The sequence below is a fragment of the Carassius carassius genome, chromosome 14, assembly GCF_963082965.1.
Source record: "Carassius carassius chromosome 14, fCarCar2.1, whole genome shotgun sequence".
Taxonomy (NCBI): Eukaryota; Metazoa; Chordata; class Actinopteri; order Cypriniformes; family Cyprinidae; genus Carassius; species Carassius carassius.
The window spans coordinates 25268154-25287177 of NC_081768.1; the positions used below are offsets into that span (position 1 = coordinate 25268154).

The 19024-nt window shown below is 36.4% G+C and overlaps 1 protein-coding gene across 1 annotated transcript in view; it reads left to right on the plus strand.

The window, feature by feature from the left end:
• The first annotated feature begins 3331 nt into the window (after positions 1-3331).
• The window catches only part of spred2b (sprouty related EVH1 domain containing 2b), a 40437-nt gene continuing 24744 nt past the window's right edge, over positions 3332-19024 (plus strand). Inside the window, exon 1 of the mRNA XM_059566770.1 lies at positions 3332-3900. Within this exon, the coding sequence (XP_059422753.1) occupies positions 3875-3900 (26 nt within the window). The 5' untranslated portion in view covers positions 3332-3874. The remainder of the gene's footprint in view (positions 3901-19024) is intronic.

Consider the following 19024-nt stretch of genomic DNA (forward strand, 5'->3'; position numbering starts at 1 on the left):
ATTGATTCTGATTGGCTGTCAATGTTTGTATCATTTCTCTGTGCCTTTATCGTTAAAGTTATGGTGTGGACTCTGCTATTCTTTAATATTGAGAACGATTTTTAGAACTACACGTGCTTGGTGTGAACGGGCCTTAAGCAGAAGTTATTGTTTTTTCATTACCCTTTCCATTATCTGCTGAACTAACTAAATGCTAGTTCCTTACTGATGTCATCGTTTAGGAAGTGGCATCTTTAAATATTAGCAGTTCATTGAACGAAGCCTGTGTTGTTTTGTTATTCGTGGTTTTAGCCAAAATATGATATGATCAAAATCACAAACAATTTCTATGAAGTGTCAGTCCCTTTCTGAGCTCTTTCTTTCCGACCTGTTAGGCAGGCTTCCTGTCATTTGTCTGAATAATAAATTTTTAATGAATGACATTTAAGTGTCTGAAAGGACTTTTACAGACCGTACTGCATGACAGAAATGACCCAATCAGCGAAGAGCAATATTGACATCAAAGCTTCCTCATGCTAATCACATCCGTGTTACTGCTTACTGTTATGAGCTGTAATGAATCCTCAGCGCACCCCGTTCATCATGGGATGTGTTCCTGTGACAGAGACACAAACGTGTTATCATCGGGGTGTAATGTAAGAGCAGTTCTCTGCCAGTGAAACTGAGCAGCCAAACCTTCTGCTCTTTCTGTCTCTCAGTGTCATGTGTACTTCCAGAGTAACAAGAGTTACTCACAAGTGTTCATTATTATTATTATTATTTAGCATTTTGAGAGTTTGGACTGAGAGTCTGTGGGATTTTTACTAATGTATTTATCAAGCAGGCCAGTCTCTGAAAATTATTTTAGCATTCTTCAAAATACTGGTTTCAACAGCTACAACTGAAGTTTGATGTGGCTCATATATACAGTATATATATATATATATATATATATAAGAAGATGGGATTTGTTTTGAATTCTGTTAGTCCCTTTGTTATTCTAAGTATTGCTGTTGTTGTTTAATTTTTACTTTTTTATTCATTTTTTTCCTGCAGTGCTGTGTCTGGCATAGAATAAAACAATCTTCTGCAATATGACTCAGATAGTTGCTTTTATTTGGCTAATGCTGTTTTTATGTAAATGAGGTTAGAAAGTAAATCAGATTTGGATAATATTGTTCTGGACCAATTGTTTATGGACATTCATATAGTATTATAACAAAAACATTGATAGTTGAGGGATCTGCTTCTTATCGCCTCATGCATATATTTGAGACACCATCTATTATTTAAAATAGTTGTATCCAGTCCCAAGCAAAATTTATGCAAGTGGGTATTTTTTCTTTCTTCTTCTTATTTATTTATTTAGTTATATATTTTTTGGAGCACAGCATAACTGCTGAATGCTGATTTAAATAAATAGTGTTTCATATATATATATATATGGATGGATGGATGGATATAGATATATACTTTTTTTGTTAGTTTTTTTGCTGTGACTTGTACTTTTTTTATTACCCCAAACCACACTCAAATCCAAAAAGAGGACACTTAAACTTTCTGTAAATATTTCACCAGGTTTCCGGTGATCAAACATTAGCCATACAATGAGAGCTCGGGACTGTCAGTGAAATGTCACAAGATCCTGAGGAAGGCATCACAATGGTGTTCTTATCTTTAAGTATGACTGAAATCACTGTAACTGTTGATTACTACCGAGGTAGTTTATCTATTGCAGAGTGTTCGACGTTTCAAAGTGTATATGGTCTGAAAAAGCCACTTCCTGATTACTTTATGGCATCTGAGATACTTGGATAAGATTTCCAAATGCTGCTTACGGGCCAGTGCTGGCAGCTCTCTGTAAGTCATTGTGTAGTGTGTAGTGTAAAGTGATTTCGTGAAGAATGCTTTTAAGGAAGTCCTGATTTAAAGTGATCAGTAAGGAATCTGGACACTCGCTGGTGACCGTAGCCCTCAGTTCTCAAAATAGTTCTCCAGTCACTTGATCAAAGCATGTCTAATCCTCAGCTTTCCCTCCGAGTCAGAAGTCACACAGATAAGGAGTCTGTGCTGTCCACCTTCGACCCTGATTACACTTTTTAAGAGGAAGTGATGCGCTAAAGTAGAACTACAAAAGCCTTTGTTGTTGTGTAATGTTAGAGATCACTGCTCACATAAAGTGGACAAAACAAAAAACAAATTCAGAAATACTTCAAATTCTGAATTCAGAAATATGTGGAATCAGAAATCATGGATAATATCCAGTTTCTGTAAGTTTTTGCTATAACGGTGTTCAAAGATGTTTATATCCATTCACTAAAATAACCTTTTTCTATTCATTTTACTGAAGATCAAGAAGCCAAACACATTCATGTCAATAAAATATTATAAAAACATTAAATCAGTTTTTTTAAAGGTGAAATTCAACATAAAATTCAACAAAATTATTTGGAATCAGAAGTTATGGATAATAACCAGTTTATGTTTTTTTGAAATTTTTTCATTAGTTCAATGATGTTTATATCCATTCACTAAAAGAAAGACCAAAAGATACATGATTTTTAATTTTTGATAATTTTTTTTATTAATTTTACTGAAGATCAAGAAACCAAGCACATCTTTATCAAATTACAGAATTTATTGAGGTTCCAATTCCATAATAATTTAAAAATAAAAATAACCGAAAGGAGAAAAAATAATTTTCTAATTCCTAACCCTTAATTACAGAGTTACAACAACATTAAAACCGGGTTTATGTTTTCCAAACATATTGTTTATTTTTATATTTTTTTTAAATGTGAAATTCAACATAAAATTCACAAAAAATAATCTTAGAGTAAAAATAAAGTGCTGCATGACAACGAAAAAAAGTCTGATAATTATTATAATTTTTTACATTTTTGAGAGAATTAGCAATAAAGCAACATTGAAAAATAGTCTGATAATCATTTTTTAACACTTTTGAGAGAAACAACAACAAAGCAAAATAGTTTATTGCTCCTAAATGCAAAATGAACTTTTTGCAGCACATTTGTATAGCGAATGTGATATGGAACAAATGCATTCAATTTAAAATACAAATAATAATGATGATGATGATTAAGTTCTAGCCTAAATCCATGAATGTAAAATGTAAAACTAGGACAAAATATATATTTTAAAAACTGACTGTATAGTATAGTTTTACTTGAGTTTGTGTTTGTTTGTTTTTGTCTTGCCTTGTTTTTTATTTTTTTGTGTGTGTTTCTGTTTCGCGGTTTTTTTTTCTTTCGTTGTGCAGCTTCACCCCGTCTCCTTTTCCTCCTTCTGAAATGAAGCACGGCGGATTCTTGATATAAAATGTATGAGCGTGAGAATTAGCCGATATGCACTGTCTGACACTTCTTCAGGTGGCCTGTAGACATATTTTGATCAGCCTTTTTCAGACTTTCTTCCAAACCGTCTGATCTGTAAAACGAGTCCCGCCGATTCCCGAGGCGCGCGTCCTGCGGCGTGACGTCACCCCCCCCCGCGCGGCCGCTGCACAGTAATCCAACATGGAGTGATCAGAGATGGGGCTCGTCGGGGCCACCCTCCGCAGCACCGGCGCTGATTCAATCTAGAGATCCTCGGAAACACACCGAAGCGCTCAAACTGTGGGGAGTTACTCGGGGGGATCTGATTTAGCCTTCTTTTATTCCGAGATCCTCCAAGATTTTCACCAGCAACTGGTTAGATCCAGTGAAAAAAGAAAAAATAGAGAGAGAAAGAAACGAAAACCCATCGGAGACGAGGACAGGAGAGAGAGAACGAACTAATTTATAGCCGAACGAAATGTGAGGGATTATTGGGAAAAGAGTGGCATAAAAATGACGAACGGACAGAGTGCACCCGCTTTGGGATTTGTTTGAGAAAAATGATTGAAGAAACGCACCCAAGCGAGTAAGTACCTGGAAATAAATGTCTTTTTGTGGAGGGTTTGTCAACATGTCACATCAGTCTAGATGGCATCTGAAAACAGTGCTGGGAAGTTTAGCTAAACCGTTTTACGCTGAAATGTTTCGTGGTGTTGTCTTCGGGGGAGCTGATGAAGTCTGAAGGAGGAGGGAGATGCATCGGAAATATTTTCTGAAGGGATCTGATGTTTTAAAGGCCCTTCCCGGAGCTTTCCTCTCTGTTTACGCGTCACATGTTGTTTTGCGCAGCAGAACCATTCTGTTTATCTGTTTGTTTGATTTTTTCTGAACAAGTGAGCTTGCTTTAACATCCTGTGGCGGTGAAAACCGAGGTGTTTTTCTGTTCTGGAGAGACTGTTTCAGTGCTCGGGTGATATCTCCGCCATTAGTTTCTTCTCGTCAGGCGCTTCTGAGTCCTTCTCATTTGCATATAGTGCTTCATTCATAAAAACACCGTTGACAGTGCGTTACACGCATGAGAAATAACTGCTGTTTAGTCAGTTTAATTGCGCCTGAAAGCGTTACGAATGTTTTCTTCCAGCGAATAATAGGTTTCTGAAGCGGTTTTAACTCGCGTTTGTGTTTTCCGCCGACTCCAATGAGGGCTAGCTCTACCAGGCCAACCATTATCTATCATGTCTTCAGCTTTATCTCCTAATACACTGTCCTCCCCTGACAGAATCGCTGTCACACGTTCACAGCAGTGTCCTGGCGGATGTCCGACGGTAGGGCGAAGGGCAGAGCAGTTGTTGTTTGCGCTCATTCATAAAAGCTGTAACCTCCAGCCGCTCCATTCATGATTGCAGCAATCAGAAAACACGACTTTCACACGTGCTTGTCAATAGCCTGCTTATTACAGAAACACACAGACAGGTGCAACTAAAAGATGAGTTGCTGTGCACTTGGTGACCAAGCGTATTTACTAGTTAATTACCGCCCATTAAAGTATTATACGCTACAGTGTTAACTATAATATTTCCGAAATAACAGAGCTTCTTACTAAAATAAAGTAGCGATAAATAAACATTTATAACGAGCTTATTCACGTTTTTAATATTAAGGAGAAATGTAAGCTTTTTTTCTTACATGGTTAGTTAAGGTCAGGTTATATTAGTTATTATATATTAGTTTTAACTTTAGACAAAAAGCCTTGTTAGAGTTGTGGCTGCTACAGTAGGCCTCAGGTTATATTAAGTGTCCCTGAATACTACGTACTAACATTTAAACTAATAATTTTATACAATACAACTATTTTGTGCATGCTATTATTATATATCTATATATAAAATACCTAATTACATCTATATTTACGCTGTTGACCCTAACCCTATCCCTAACATATCCCACCTAGATATCAGCAAAACTGTTTTTTTTTATACAGTATGTGAACTGTACCAAACAACAATGATAATAATTATTATCATTATTATAATAGATTATGTATTTATTATTTACTTCAGTGCATAGTAGTTAAAGACATTTAATATGTGGTAGAACATTGTACAAGTGGTAGAGCATTGCGTTAGCAAGCGCAAGGTTAACAAGCGCAAGGTTAACAAGAACACATGTTAGGAGAAAATTGTTAGCCTGAATGCAATGTAAGTCGCTTTGGATAAAAGCATCTGCTAAATGCATACATTTTAATTTAATTTAATTTAAAATTTAATATAAATAGGACCCTACAATAAAATTGTTATGGCCTCTGTCATCAAAACATAAAATGAGTGTAATATTCCTAAAGCTTCTCACACTTTCGTAATTCAGTTCTATTTTGCACTAAGTAACTAGTTTCCGTGATACATGTTTATATGCGTTCTCCTGCCGTGTTATTTATCGACTAGTATGATTAAGGCCAATAGGATGAATGTGATGCAGCACTCAAACACAGGCAGTCCAGTCATATCAATGGTATTGATCTCTGTAATAATGTTCCCAAACTAACATTTGACTCTGCCAGTAAATAGTGTAGAAGACAACAGTGCAGAATGACTTTCAAGAAGGTCACCCCAACCGGTCCCAATCCGCTGCCCTGAGCAGGAAAAGTCGATTTCAGATCCTCGTTTTCTCTGTGACTCATAGGAACAGCCTCGGCACAGACTGTGTGTGCCGTAAATAAAAGTATTACTTTCTGTCTGTGGATGATTATCCCTAAATTTACTCTTCAATTCATATTCTTGGTTTTCTTGGTCTATTAGAATCTGTTTCTATGCTTTCTATTACACAGTGTAATTAGAAAATAATTGTAGAAAATAAAAGTCATATGACATAATTTTTGACATGCTCGCTTGATCTACAGCAATATTTAACCTTAATGCCTTGAAATGATGAGTGCTCATGTTACAAGGGCGAACTCAGCAGTTTTACAGCCTTATGTCTCGCTTTCTATTAATTTGATTTAATATTGGTATAATGTTAGTCATATAATTCCCTTTAAGAGGATGTTGGACTGTATTGCTTTCCCTGGCTTTTGTCTGGAAAAAAAGAGCTTTACTTAAATCTGCTTCTTTTCTGATCTTGTGTTTTGAAGTGTTATGAACCGAGGATTGACTGTTAAGCTACTATAACCAGAATATATAAAGTACTGCTTTATTGTTAAATGGGATGTTTGTGTGTTTGGAGCGAGTTTTGCTTCATGAGTCATGCTTTGTTTGAAGGCCACAAAAGTCCTAAAATATTAATTTCAATGGTAATTATGGTTGAAATTAGATTTTTTAAGGACACAGATATATTTATTTGTTGATCTCTTTTTTTTCTCACATCCTGCACTACACATGCATTACACTACACTGGGACATAAGTTTTAGTCCTTCCTCCTTAGAAGTTCAAAGAGTCATTTCCAGATTATGTAACTAATGCATTAATATTGAAGCTGGCAAGGATGTGCTTCACATGACAGCGTTGAGTACGTTTTTTTTCTTCTTCTCCTTAAGACTCTAAATATGTGATTAAGCAACAGTTCATAATAACACATAGAGGCGCTAATCATGGTTCTCAGTATTTTGAAATAAGTGGAATATTGCAAATATATAAAAAAAAAAAGCACTGAAAAAAAAGCTATGAGCTGAAAAGTTTCACACTTTTTTTCACATGCAAAAACGAAATCAAAGAACAATTTTAGATTGGGCTTTATTTATTTTTGTTTCAGTGTGTTATCGACTCTGGTTACTTAATTAATATTGCAAATGACAACGCTAACTGAATGATTTTAGTACTTCAGAAAGGCAAAGTTTTAAGTCGAGAATATATATTTAGCAGAGAATATATTATTGGTACTTGTGTTTTTGTGCAAAAAAAAAGAAAAAGTTGTGACACTTTCATAAAAATAAAAAATAAAAAGAAATAGCGAAAGCGCTGCTGTCAATGATTTAACGGCAAAAGAATTTGAAGCATGCATGTTGATTATATAATTTTTAAGTAGCTTTTAAATATCGTTTAACTTGATTTTACACACTTAAGACTTTATTTAAGTTATTGCATACTCATTTTTCTACAATACCGTGCAGAACTAGTAAAGTGTATCAGCTCATCGAAAATTTCACAGAAATGTCGTGAAGTAAGCTTGCAGCTGTCTGACAGATTTCAGAGTTCAAGAAGTGCTTTTCTCATTCGCCGTTATCAGACGTCCAGTGCTTCTTATGAATGTGTTTCACATCCTGTGGAAAAGACACAAGGGCCAAGTTCTCCAGTCTTCCAGGTTGTTCATTTTTTATTTGATTGTTTCCTAGAATGTTTTTTTTTGGTCAAACCTAGTAAAATGCGATGGTTTATTTGTGAAGGCCACTCTGCTGTTGTCCAAACACAGCTCCCAGTCCTCAGGAGAATAAAAGCGTTGTCAACTTCTCACCCCTCTGTGGTCCTGCTGAGAAGGGAACACAGATAGCTCTTCTGTCACGGCCCAGACAGGAAGCTATTATCTGCGCTTTATTGAACCTGTTGTTCTTTTTCATTCAATCAGTCCTCCCCTCCACCCGAAAAGCATTGCAGAGCCAAATGAGGTCTTGTGAATTTCCCTGCTCTCATATGGAAATGTGCAAGTGTCCACTGGAAGCCCAGTCAACTGCACAACTCCTTTTATTCAGTGCGTTTCCACGGCCCAGTGACCAGCCATTCAGAAATAAGATGACTTTTGCCAACGCGTTCCCAAGATGGCAGTTCCCAGTCCGGTCCAAGTCCAGCCGTCAGTCCGAGAGATTATTATCTCTAAATCAGGATTCAAGTCATGAATGACTTGGACATCAAGGACATGAACAATAGCTTTGGTATTACTTGCCACCATTATTTAGTGCTCTTTGTGTCCTTTCTGGCCTTCAGGCTTGGTTTTCCCCCGTCTCAGGTTGAGGATGGAGTTGATATGACACTCAGATCTGTGGCTGAATAGCACTGTATTCTGCTTGTAACCGCTGTGTTTTTGTGTCAGAATCTATACATTGCAAGTGTTTCACACTAAAAACCACCATATAACCACTATAGCAATCTTTCAGTTTGCTGATATAAATATCATTTTTTTTAAATTAAGGTTGTCAGATGGTATAACCATTACATTCAGAAATTAATAACACACTCTTGCTGGTTATACCACTTGACACTGCTAATAAAAATGAGGTCTAAATGTCAGCAGCCATTACTTTATTGTCTTTAGTGTCACATGATCCTTCAGAAATTGTTCTGATATGCTGATCCTCTTACTAGTATCATTGTTGAACAACACAGTTGTGCTGCTTATTATGTTTGTGGATACCGTGATGCATAATTATTTTCTGCATAGAAAGATTTATGTATATCAATTGAAATCTTTGCAATATTATAAAAGTCTTTACTGTCACTTTTAATCAATTTAATGCATCCTTCCTGAATAAAATGAGTAATAAAATTAATAAAAATACGGACCCCAAACATTTGAACAGTATTCTGTCACAGCTGCATCTCGTTCCAGGAGATTTTTGTTTTTTAGACACTATGTCAAGTTGGCAGTAGTTCTGCTTTGATGCATGCTTTAAAAACTGTTCAGGACAATGGAGCATTCATGAATCTAAGGGTGAGAGAAGCATCTTGAGCTTATTAGATATTTGCATGAGCAATAATAATAATTTAAGCACGTGATTTCACAGGATCCCACAAAACTCCCTCATTTAATAGACTTTTCAAGATTAAAATTCCTTCATTGTATTGCCTCAGGTGTACAAAATAGACACGCTGTAAAAAAGAGAGTCTTGTTTCCTCTTCCCTCTCTTTTGTAGATGGCTGTAAGTAGAGCCAGGCAGGGTTACACAGACCTTATCTAAGGAAGTAACAGTCTGCCCTTATCAGGTTTGGTGCAACTGTTTAACCCGCACCTGCCAAAATAGGCGGAAACCACTCTGCCCCACATTTATAGAATTGCTTTTCATTTCTTTCTTGTTTTTTTAATTTTATATGTGTTGCCTTGGGGAGCCTGTGTCTGTGACTAATACAAATGTTTTAGAAACTGCCCAGAGTATACAGAATATGCACGGAGAAAGCATACAGTGTTTGAACAAAATGGCACTGAGCTGTGTGAAGAACAAACTTAAATTTAAGTCATTAAAATCACTTGCACTCAGTTTTCAAATCTCGTTCGCGTTATTCATACCAATTCTGTTAGGAGTCAGTAATGTCAAACCAGGCACATCTTCATATGATCTCTCTATGCTGTCAAGAGATGTGCAAACGTCTAAATAAGAGCAGAAACCGGTATTGAGCAAGCACATAAGGTCAGTTTTGATTCATGCTCTCTTAAACCATTTATTTAACTTTGGTGTCTTTTATAAATGCATTAAGCCACATAAGGTAGGACTTATATACCTGGTAAAATCACTTTAATGCACCGCGCGTACTGGCTTATTGCTTGAATAACCAAACATAATTTCAGGTAAACGCTTTTGGTTCTTACCTGTAATCATATTTTCCTATAAGTTAGAGCTGGAATATATTCAAAAGCAGAGCAACACTCTAGCTGATAGAGTGGCTACATGATTGTGTCCCATCCCCCAGAATCCACGTGTTTGAGAGAGAGCGAGAGAGAGAGAAAGAGCGCTCTACTGACTGCTCTGAGTGTTGCAACACTCATGTGATAATGTCATGTGTTCACACGTCTGCTGAACGTCCACTGCACCACTGGACTGGATAGCGAGGGCGGCCTGTATTCCTGTCCATTCTGCTCTTATACAGCTATAATGCAATTTGATGGCTGTTTTTTTTCCTTTTTACATTGAAAGAGTTACAAAGAAAAAAATGCAGGCACCAAATTGCATCATAGAACTATAATGCAATAGACAGTTCTTAAGTGTTGTCCTGGATGCATCTGGATGCAATGACAAAGTCTGTTTTGTCACTTTATATTATCTGGCTATTCAAGACTGTATTACAGTATAGCCAAGCTTTTGATTATGACAGAAAGTCTAGTCTGCATTGCATCTGATTTTGTTCAAGAGCTGGTCATTTAGACAAGGAGAGACAGTCTGACTGACATGTAGAGCAATGAACCAGTTTGCTTTCATGTGTCACTTTGGTTTTTTACCTATAGATTATACATATATATGAATAATAATTCAAATCCCATGGAATAAAAGTGCTGTAAATATAATCTGAAATATAATCTGCAACTGTAACTGTTCCAGCATCTAAAGTATGTGAAATATTGATAAATTACACCAGAGGACAATATACAGTGCAAAACTGGTTGGAGCACAGCGTTCTTCATTTCATATGTGAGATTCCATATGCATCAGTTATCATCTTTTCATTAAATTACTTGTTTTCATGTCAGCTGAAAATATTGTTTTTGATTTGTAATTTCATTTAAATTTGTATTTTTTTGCTTTATTTTAAGAGAAGAAAATCACCTTTCGGCATATTTATCTTTCCAGAAATAGCAAATATATATCTTATTAATTTTATGCAGGTGAACAGGGCCTCCATCTCGGTACACTGCTGTTCAAACGTTTGGAGTCAGCAAGATTTTTATTTTAGTAAATTTCTTCTGCAAGGGCACATTCATTTGATTAAAAGTTAGTATGAAGCTACCTATCATAGTTGCAGTACAAACTAAAAGCACAGATGGGCAAATTTAGTCAAGAGGATTATTCAAATACACTAATAAGTATACTAGTAAATAGTACAAAATATACTTGAATGTTTCTGAAGTATACGTAATAAAATAAACTTGACGGATCATGTGACTGGAGTAATGTTGCTGAAAATTCAGCTTTGCATCACAGGAATAAATTACATTTTAAAATATATTCAAACAGGTAATAACTTTTTAAAATTGTATAAATATTTCACAAAATAACTTTTTATAAAAAAATAAAATAAAATAAAAATGCAGCCTTGGAAAGACTTATTAAAAAAAAATAAAAATAAAAACAGGAACTGAAATAACATTATGCCTAAAGCAATCATTCAGCCAAAAATCAAATTCTGTCATCATTTACTCACACTCATGTCATTCCAAACCTGTTTGAGTTTCGTTCTTCTGCGGAACGCAAACATATTTTGAAGAATGTTTTAGTGAGTAAATGATGACTGTGAACTATACCATCCATCTAAATAGCATTCATAGGATTCAACTGCTGCATGATTCCCTGGAAGTACATGACTTTTCAGTGTATATATTGCTTATAATGAAATAATCAATCGTAAAACATGTCTGCTTTTGAACGGCCTCCAATGGAGAAACCATTGGGTCAAGGTTCAGCTTGTTAGTAAATGCCACAACTGCACTATCAGACTTCCAAAAGCATCTTTCTCCATCGACGGCTGTCTTTGCTTCATCTCCTACAGTAGATTGAACAATGCTACACGCTCAAACAGCGTTCAGGACCAGCTCTCCTGTTCGCACCGATGATTGACGGTTAAGATGTAGGTGTTTACACAGCGTATAGTCAGCTCTCGGCGTGTGTGTAGGTGTGTTGTTTGATGTAGAGGGGCACAGTAACTGCACTGGTTCATGTTCGGTTGAGCCCACACCCTGTGCTTGTGTGGGTGTTGTTGGTCGTAGCTTTAGCTGGATGTGTAGGCGATTGGAGATTATATGCTCTGCACGTTAGACCGTGAGAGAAAGAGAGAGAGAGGGAAAGCTGTGCTGTAGGCCGCCGGCTCAAGGCAGAAATGGCTGCTTGCAGATGACTCATACTCCAGCACTCCGAGTGTTTGTCAAGGAGACTGAATCATACAGTGTGTGAAGAGGAGGCTGGAGCTTTCTCCCTGCTTTCTGGATGCAGACATGCTCGGTCTCCGTCCTTCTGAGCACGCCCGGGATATGCTCGCCCCGCCGATGCCGTGAGCGCTGCCGCTAGATACGCAGAGATGACCGAGAGTAGTCGGTAAGCCCGGTCCAGGCAGGTTTTCCGGATTGTTCTGTTGTCATGTGGCCTTTTGCTCTGCGTTTGTCTGTCAGTGCTACTGTTTCTTTCCTTGCAGGTTCAGTAGTGAGGTCCATGTTGCGACGGTTCAGTTTCAGTTGTAGTAGTCTGATGTAGTCAGTTTTCAGCAACAGAGCAGAGGTGCAAATCTGTGTAAAGATTTAGTATGAAATAAGTCAGCTCTGATTGGCTGATAGGAACAGAATAAGCAGCTTTATTAAGCCCTCACTCTATAGCCCCTTTCACACTGCATGTTGGTCCCGGAAAACGACCCTGGATTGATTCCTGGATCGAGCCCGGGTTGGGGACCTAGTAATGTTGCCAAGTTCAGTCCCAGATCAAGCTCTGTGTGAACAAATGGCAGAATCAACGCCGTAAAGGGTTTGTCGTAGTGATGATGCACGTTATCGTGCGACTCTATTACCGGGTGTTTTGAAGGCAGATCAATGTTTGTGACGAAAAAATATGTGCAAACTGCAATGAAGCAGAGATCAGGTAGCTCCTCACTATCCTTGCTGAAGCTGAGATTGTTCGCCAGCTTAAGTGAAACTTACACATCACATCGTAATGTCACGTGTCTTTACGGGATGTGTGTGAACGCACACACAGATTCCGGAAAATCACTGGCAGTGTGAATGAACCACAATCAAACAATCCCGGGACAAATGCAGGGACACATTATCTGTGTATTTTCGGGAATTTCTACATGAAAGAGGCTTATGTAAATGAAATGCTGCATCTCAGACACCTTAAACTTGGTCATTGTTTATGATGTGCATATAAGCATGATCAACTTGTAAGTCATGTGGACTGAGTTGTTGTTGGTTTTCTTCATAATAATGTTGTAGCATTTTTGCAACATTGTACATTGGATGGCACCTATTTGTACCTGTAATATTTTATCCTAAGCATTTCAGGTTGATTTTTTGTGTGAATCGATTCAGAATCATTGGAAAGAGAATCGTGATTCGGTTTTTGTCTCACACACCTAGCATCAGTCATGAATCTAACAATTTATGAATCAGATTAGCATAAGAGATTTTGGCTGTTCATTATCAAATCATCATTAACCAGTGCTTGTGTGATTTTTACCACGGGTAAGGAGTAGGCATGGGATGATAGCTGGTTTCAAGACATACCGGTTTGGAAAAGTCACGGTTTCAAAACCACTCAAATTTTTCGTTATTCCTGCAGTATGCACAGTTGTTTTTACATGTCGTCAAAGATTGAAAGTGTAGGACTCCCTCAGTTGTGTGCAGTGAAGAGCGGACAAATATACACAACAATGGCGGAGTACATGGTACTGTTGTTACTCAAGAGTTTGCTAACGCTTCTTCAGCAAAGTGTGAATTTACTTCACCAATATTACAACCAACAGTGTAGACGCATCATGTACATCATATAATCATCACTTCCCTACAAGTACTGTTTACTAACAAGGTGACAGCGCCAACTACTGGCCTGGCATACATAATACAGTGTTTTTGGCCGTTTTCGCGGATATTTGTAAACGCAAATACAGTAATTTTGAAAACATTGTTGTGTATACGTCAAACCTTTCAAAAATGCGAGGGAAAAACTTTTCCGTTTTTTCTACATCACCTAAAATACTATGTTTCTGTGATTTTAGTTAAATAATTAAATTTAGCTGGTATCAAGTGTATACTTTTAAGTCTCCTGCTATCTGCTATCTGTTCAAAATCATGACATTAAAAAAAAGGTGTCTTTACCACTGTTTGAGAGAGACTGTATGTGTGTGTGTGTGTGTGTGTTAACTGATTACCCAGTACGCTGATCATGCAATAATGTAATGAATATGCAATTTTATTATTATAGCATCTGATAATGATGTGAAATGCATTCCGTGAATCACAAAGGACCATGATTTTACCTAAAAATCTTCTTTACTGTTCTACTGAAGAAAAAGTCAAATCGGTTGTCCTGAGAGTGAGTAAATTAACTGCAACTTTTAATTTTTGATTGACTATCCCTTTAATTGAGTTATTGCTTTTATGGAAACAATATGATAAGGTATAAACACATTCAATTAATAGTTTTATGAATATATTAATAGTGTTTTATATAATAAATAATTTCTTAATAAAAAAATATTTCATTTAGTATTTAATTAAATCAATAATAATAATATTTATGGAAATAAGCTTTTCTTCCACCAAGTGATTCGCCATACAGAGTTGTTTTAGAGTTGGCAAATAATATAGCATCTTGGCACATTAATGTGCGCTCATTGACAAAGGTTGACAAAGAGCTGTGTTTATGGGGTTCAGTCTTTAAATGTGCAGGAGACGGTTAAATTCAATCAGGCTTTTGTGCCAGAATCAAACACACAAATTGTGTAATTGTAGCATAGTGATTCCTTTCATTTATTTGACCTGTTTTAACTACTTCATATAGGTTAATTGTTATAAGAAGAGAAGGAAGCAGTGTTCTTAGCATTCTCAGTGGTACAAGCTTAATGGAGGGCTAGTACCCTCCATCATGTTCAATTGTGTGTTTGGAATAAATAATAGTAATTAGCCTAATATTTGCTGTTTTGATTGAAATGATTTGGGAGGAATGTTTCCAGCATCTCATGAAGGTATAATCCTATATTTGGCCGCACAGGAGAAGATTCTCTGAGTCGTCCATTGTTGATCTCATTGAGACTCTGGGAAGAGGTGGCGACATATGATTTAAAGCCTTGAGAACATGGACAATTCCACATTGTGAGGAAACCATTGTGCTGTATTGTGATGCTGATGCCCCCTGATGGTAATCAAATAGACTAAACTATGGTGAGATATCCGTTTATCCGTCACTCTCTCCTGACTTGGGCCAATCTACACGTACACCAAAATACCCATTCAGTGATTCTGCTGAACGTTTCGCCTTTCTTAATTCTTTAAACTGGAACTTGTAGGCCTTTATCTTTGAGGAAACCCTGAGTGGGTTTTTAGTTTTTTTTTTTAGCTGGCTCTCAGAGGACACCTAAACAACCCCAGTGGTTTTCTATGACTTTTTAATATGGTTAATTTGGAACTATATACATACATTATGTTTTATTGAGTCTGGTTTATACATTTCTCACTTCCTTTTAAGGCAAAGTGGGTAATTTCTATGGCACCTGCTCAGATGTTGTTTAAAGTGCCTGACTGTAACACAAGTGAGTTTAGGGGAAAGTCTAACTGTTTATTGAAGCAATGGAGAATGTGTCATTGTTTGAACCACAGGGAATCTTCTAAAATCTCCTTGTGAGGTTAAATAAAATCAGTTAAATATTAAATGTTCAGTAAAGTGTTGGTTCACTCCAAAATGAAAACTGCTCACCCTCATGTTGTTCCAAACCTGTATAAATGTCTTTCTTTAGAGGAACGCTGAACGCTCATTTCCATACAGTGAAAGCACACAGTGACCAGTGGCTGTCAAGCACCACGAAAGTATCATCAAAAGTGGCCCATCTGTGCTATAATCCAAGTTTTAAGGAGTCGTATAATAGTTTCATTTCAGAAACAGACTGAAAGACAAAGAGTCACTTAAAATGTAACATTCTGTCATCATTTACTCAGCCTCATGTCATTCCAAACATTTTTGAAACACAAATGAAGATCTTTTTAATGAAATGAGATTTCTGTCCCTCAACTGGAAGTCTATGCAATCAAACCTTTGATGCTTCATAAAGTTCATAAAAAAAAAACATTTACATGAATCAAGCAGTTAATCTAGTCTGAAGAGACAAGTTCTCTTTGTATGATAAACACATGTACGACCCTGGAGCACAAAACCAGTCTTAAGTCACTGGGGGATATTTGTAGCAATAGCCAAAAATATATTGTATGGGTCAAAACTATTGGTTTTTGATATTAAGTTAAGATCATGTTCCATGAAGATATTTAGTAAATTTCCTATTGTAAATATATAAAAACTTAATTTTTTATTAGTAATATGCATTGCTAAGAACTTCATTTGGACAACTTTAAATGCGATTTTCTGATTGATGGAGTGTCACCTGTGTTGGCTCTTGGCTTACGCTGGCCTGAGGCCCACTGTGGCACAGATGGGAGAGAGGCCACTGAGACACCTTCCAGCCGGGGATGGCAGCGAGCGGAGCGAGTCGTAGCTTTCACTGCCTTCGTACATTCTGTTGTGTGTGTGTGTTTGTATATCTGTGTACGCACACGATTCACATGTGTCTGTTACATGCCTGTAATTCTATAACTCTAGTTTTTCCCCTGAGAAAGCCAGATGGTAAATGTCCCAGCATGCTAAATATTCTCGGTTATTTACTTGGAAAAGATGACCAGCTAACGATCATATCAGTGGTAAAAGCAACTGCTTAACATGAATGGAGTCAAATTTGTGGATGTGTTTGAATCATGTGGGATATATTTTGGGTTTCCTCAACCATGGAGTTTTTAATAGTGACTGTTTTTTATGTTTTTATTTAGTTTTCATTTAAGTTGAATTTGTTTCTTTGACTATTTGCTCTTTGGAATTGTGTAGATAAAAAACAGTCATGACTCATCCAAAATGAAGATACAATTCTGTTATCATTTCCTCACCCTCATGTTGTGACAAATCCAACCCAGCTCTGTGGAAAAACGTGCCTGTGGCCGCATTTCAGCAAAAATGATGTATAGTGAGTTGTGCTCAAAGAGCATTCAGTTTTATATGAAACAGATGGGCATGAATCTGTCAGCATTTTATTACATTGTTGTGTGTACCGTGGCAGTTCAGAAAAGAAATGTCCAGTGAGTGGCGCTAAAAGGTTAATTGCATTTGAAAATAATGGACCAGCTACACTAAACCCTGCTCCAAATCGAACCGATAGCTAGGGCTGCACGATTATGAAAAAACGTAATTGTTGATTATTCCCTTGAAATTGTAATTGCGATTATTAACTACGATTATCACAATTTACATTAAATTATGTTTATATCATTATTTGATGCAACTGCATGTGTATTTTTATATGAAAACACTAACTGAATAAACGTTTAGTGCATTTCTATAGTATTAAGCCTCAAATGTCAACTCTACATCAGATTGTTTTCTTCTTTAAATGATAAAAAAATAAAAATATGAATGATATTATAATGATAAACTAAAAACCCTTAAGATAACAAGTAGAAAAAAAATAAAACATTAAGTACGCAGAATAACATATGTGGACTTTGGATGATTAATTGCTGCTTTGAACGATTACGTAATTGTGGCATCCATAATTGTAGTCACAATTAGAAATTTGATTAAATTTGCAGCCCTACCGATAGTGTTAACCAAAACAAATGTGAAATAAAAACACATTTCCTCAGGCAACTAGGCCATTTGCTTCTACAAGCAATGTACCAGGTGAGCTACAGAGCAAGTTTACTTCATCAGTAAAACCAATGCATATGGACCTGCTTATATGATGCAAATGTGAAAATGTATTAGTTTACAAATCATGCACTGTGGAAAAAGTGTTTTGAGGTCATAACATTATTGTGAAACTGAGCAAAACTATGTCTTTATTTATCAATAATCTGCACATGTATTAATAATATGTGTGAAAAGGAAGAAAAGGAAACTGCAGTGAATTGTAATGTAGTAGTAGTAGTAGCCCTTTATTGTCACTAGTCACAAGTACCAGCGAAATTAGCCATCAGCTAATGAATCTATTCCTAATGAATCTATGTTGTTCTTTTTTGAATCTCTTTATGCTCTTGTTTTTTCTGTGGAGAACAAAATAAGTAGTTTGGGAAATCTGCCTCTATAGAAAGATTTGTAAAAATCCTTACACTGATCATGAACGACTGGAAAGGTCATGGAAATCCATTGCTCAAACAGCACAGGAATTTGTTTTGTTCTCAGTATATTGTAGCATGATTTTGATGTCTCTGTCTGCATCAAATATCAGAAAGAATATGTAATGCCTCCTGTTTTAAATGTCTGTTGTCCTTAGAAGGACCAAGGAGATAAACAACAGGAAGTAACAATGACATCACGCAGGAAGGAAACAGCTGAGCCGTCTCTAATTTTAATCACACATTTCCTCAATACCTTCACTGACTATAATAAGAGCGTGTTAGAAATTTTGCATAAATTATTCAGACTGACAATCATTCCTATTTGGGTTTAGCTTTCTAATATATATCTCACCCACTCACCCCGTCATGCCCTCCAGAGTGTAAAGGGGTGTGATCTTTTAAACTGTACGAGGGAAAATAAGGACTTGCTAAATTGCTTTTTTTTTGTAAATTTCCACATCACAGATGGATAGAATGACTCACTCTCTCACACACACTCAGACATGAACACGCACACATACTTCAGTCACATTTTCACTCGCCTTTCTGCGTTTAACATCCAGGTTTTATCATGCGTCTTCTTTTAGATCTGTCATGAGACAGCGTATCGGTAATATTAGCAATGCTTTTAATCAATATATATGCACCAGTCAAGTAACTGACTGATATTGGACATTTTGGCATAAAGGACATGGTAGTTTGCCTTTATGTTTGCTCTAAAACCACCAGCCCTGTAAATGATTAATAATCATTTGTTTTCTGGTTTTAATTATTTATTGGTTTATTATAATTTTTTTCTTCTGGTTTTAATTATTTATTGGTTTTAATTATTTATTGCTTAATGTCATTAAATATTGTGCAAAAGATAGAATTTACTAGTACCTGTATTTTGTATTTCTTTGCTATGCATTTTTTTAGGTCTTATTTCACCAACAGAATTATA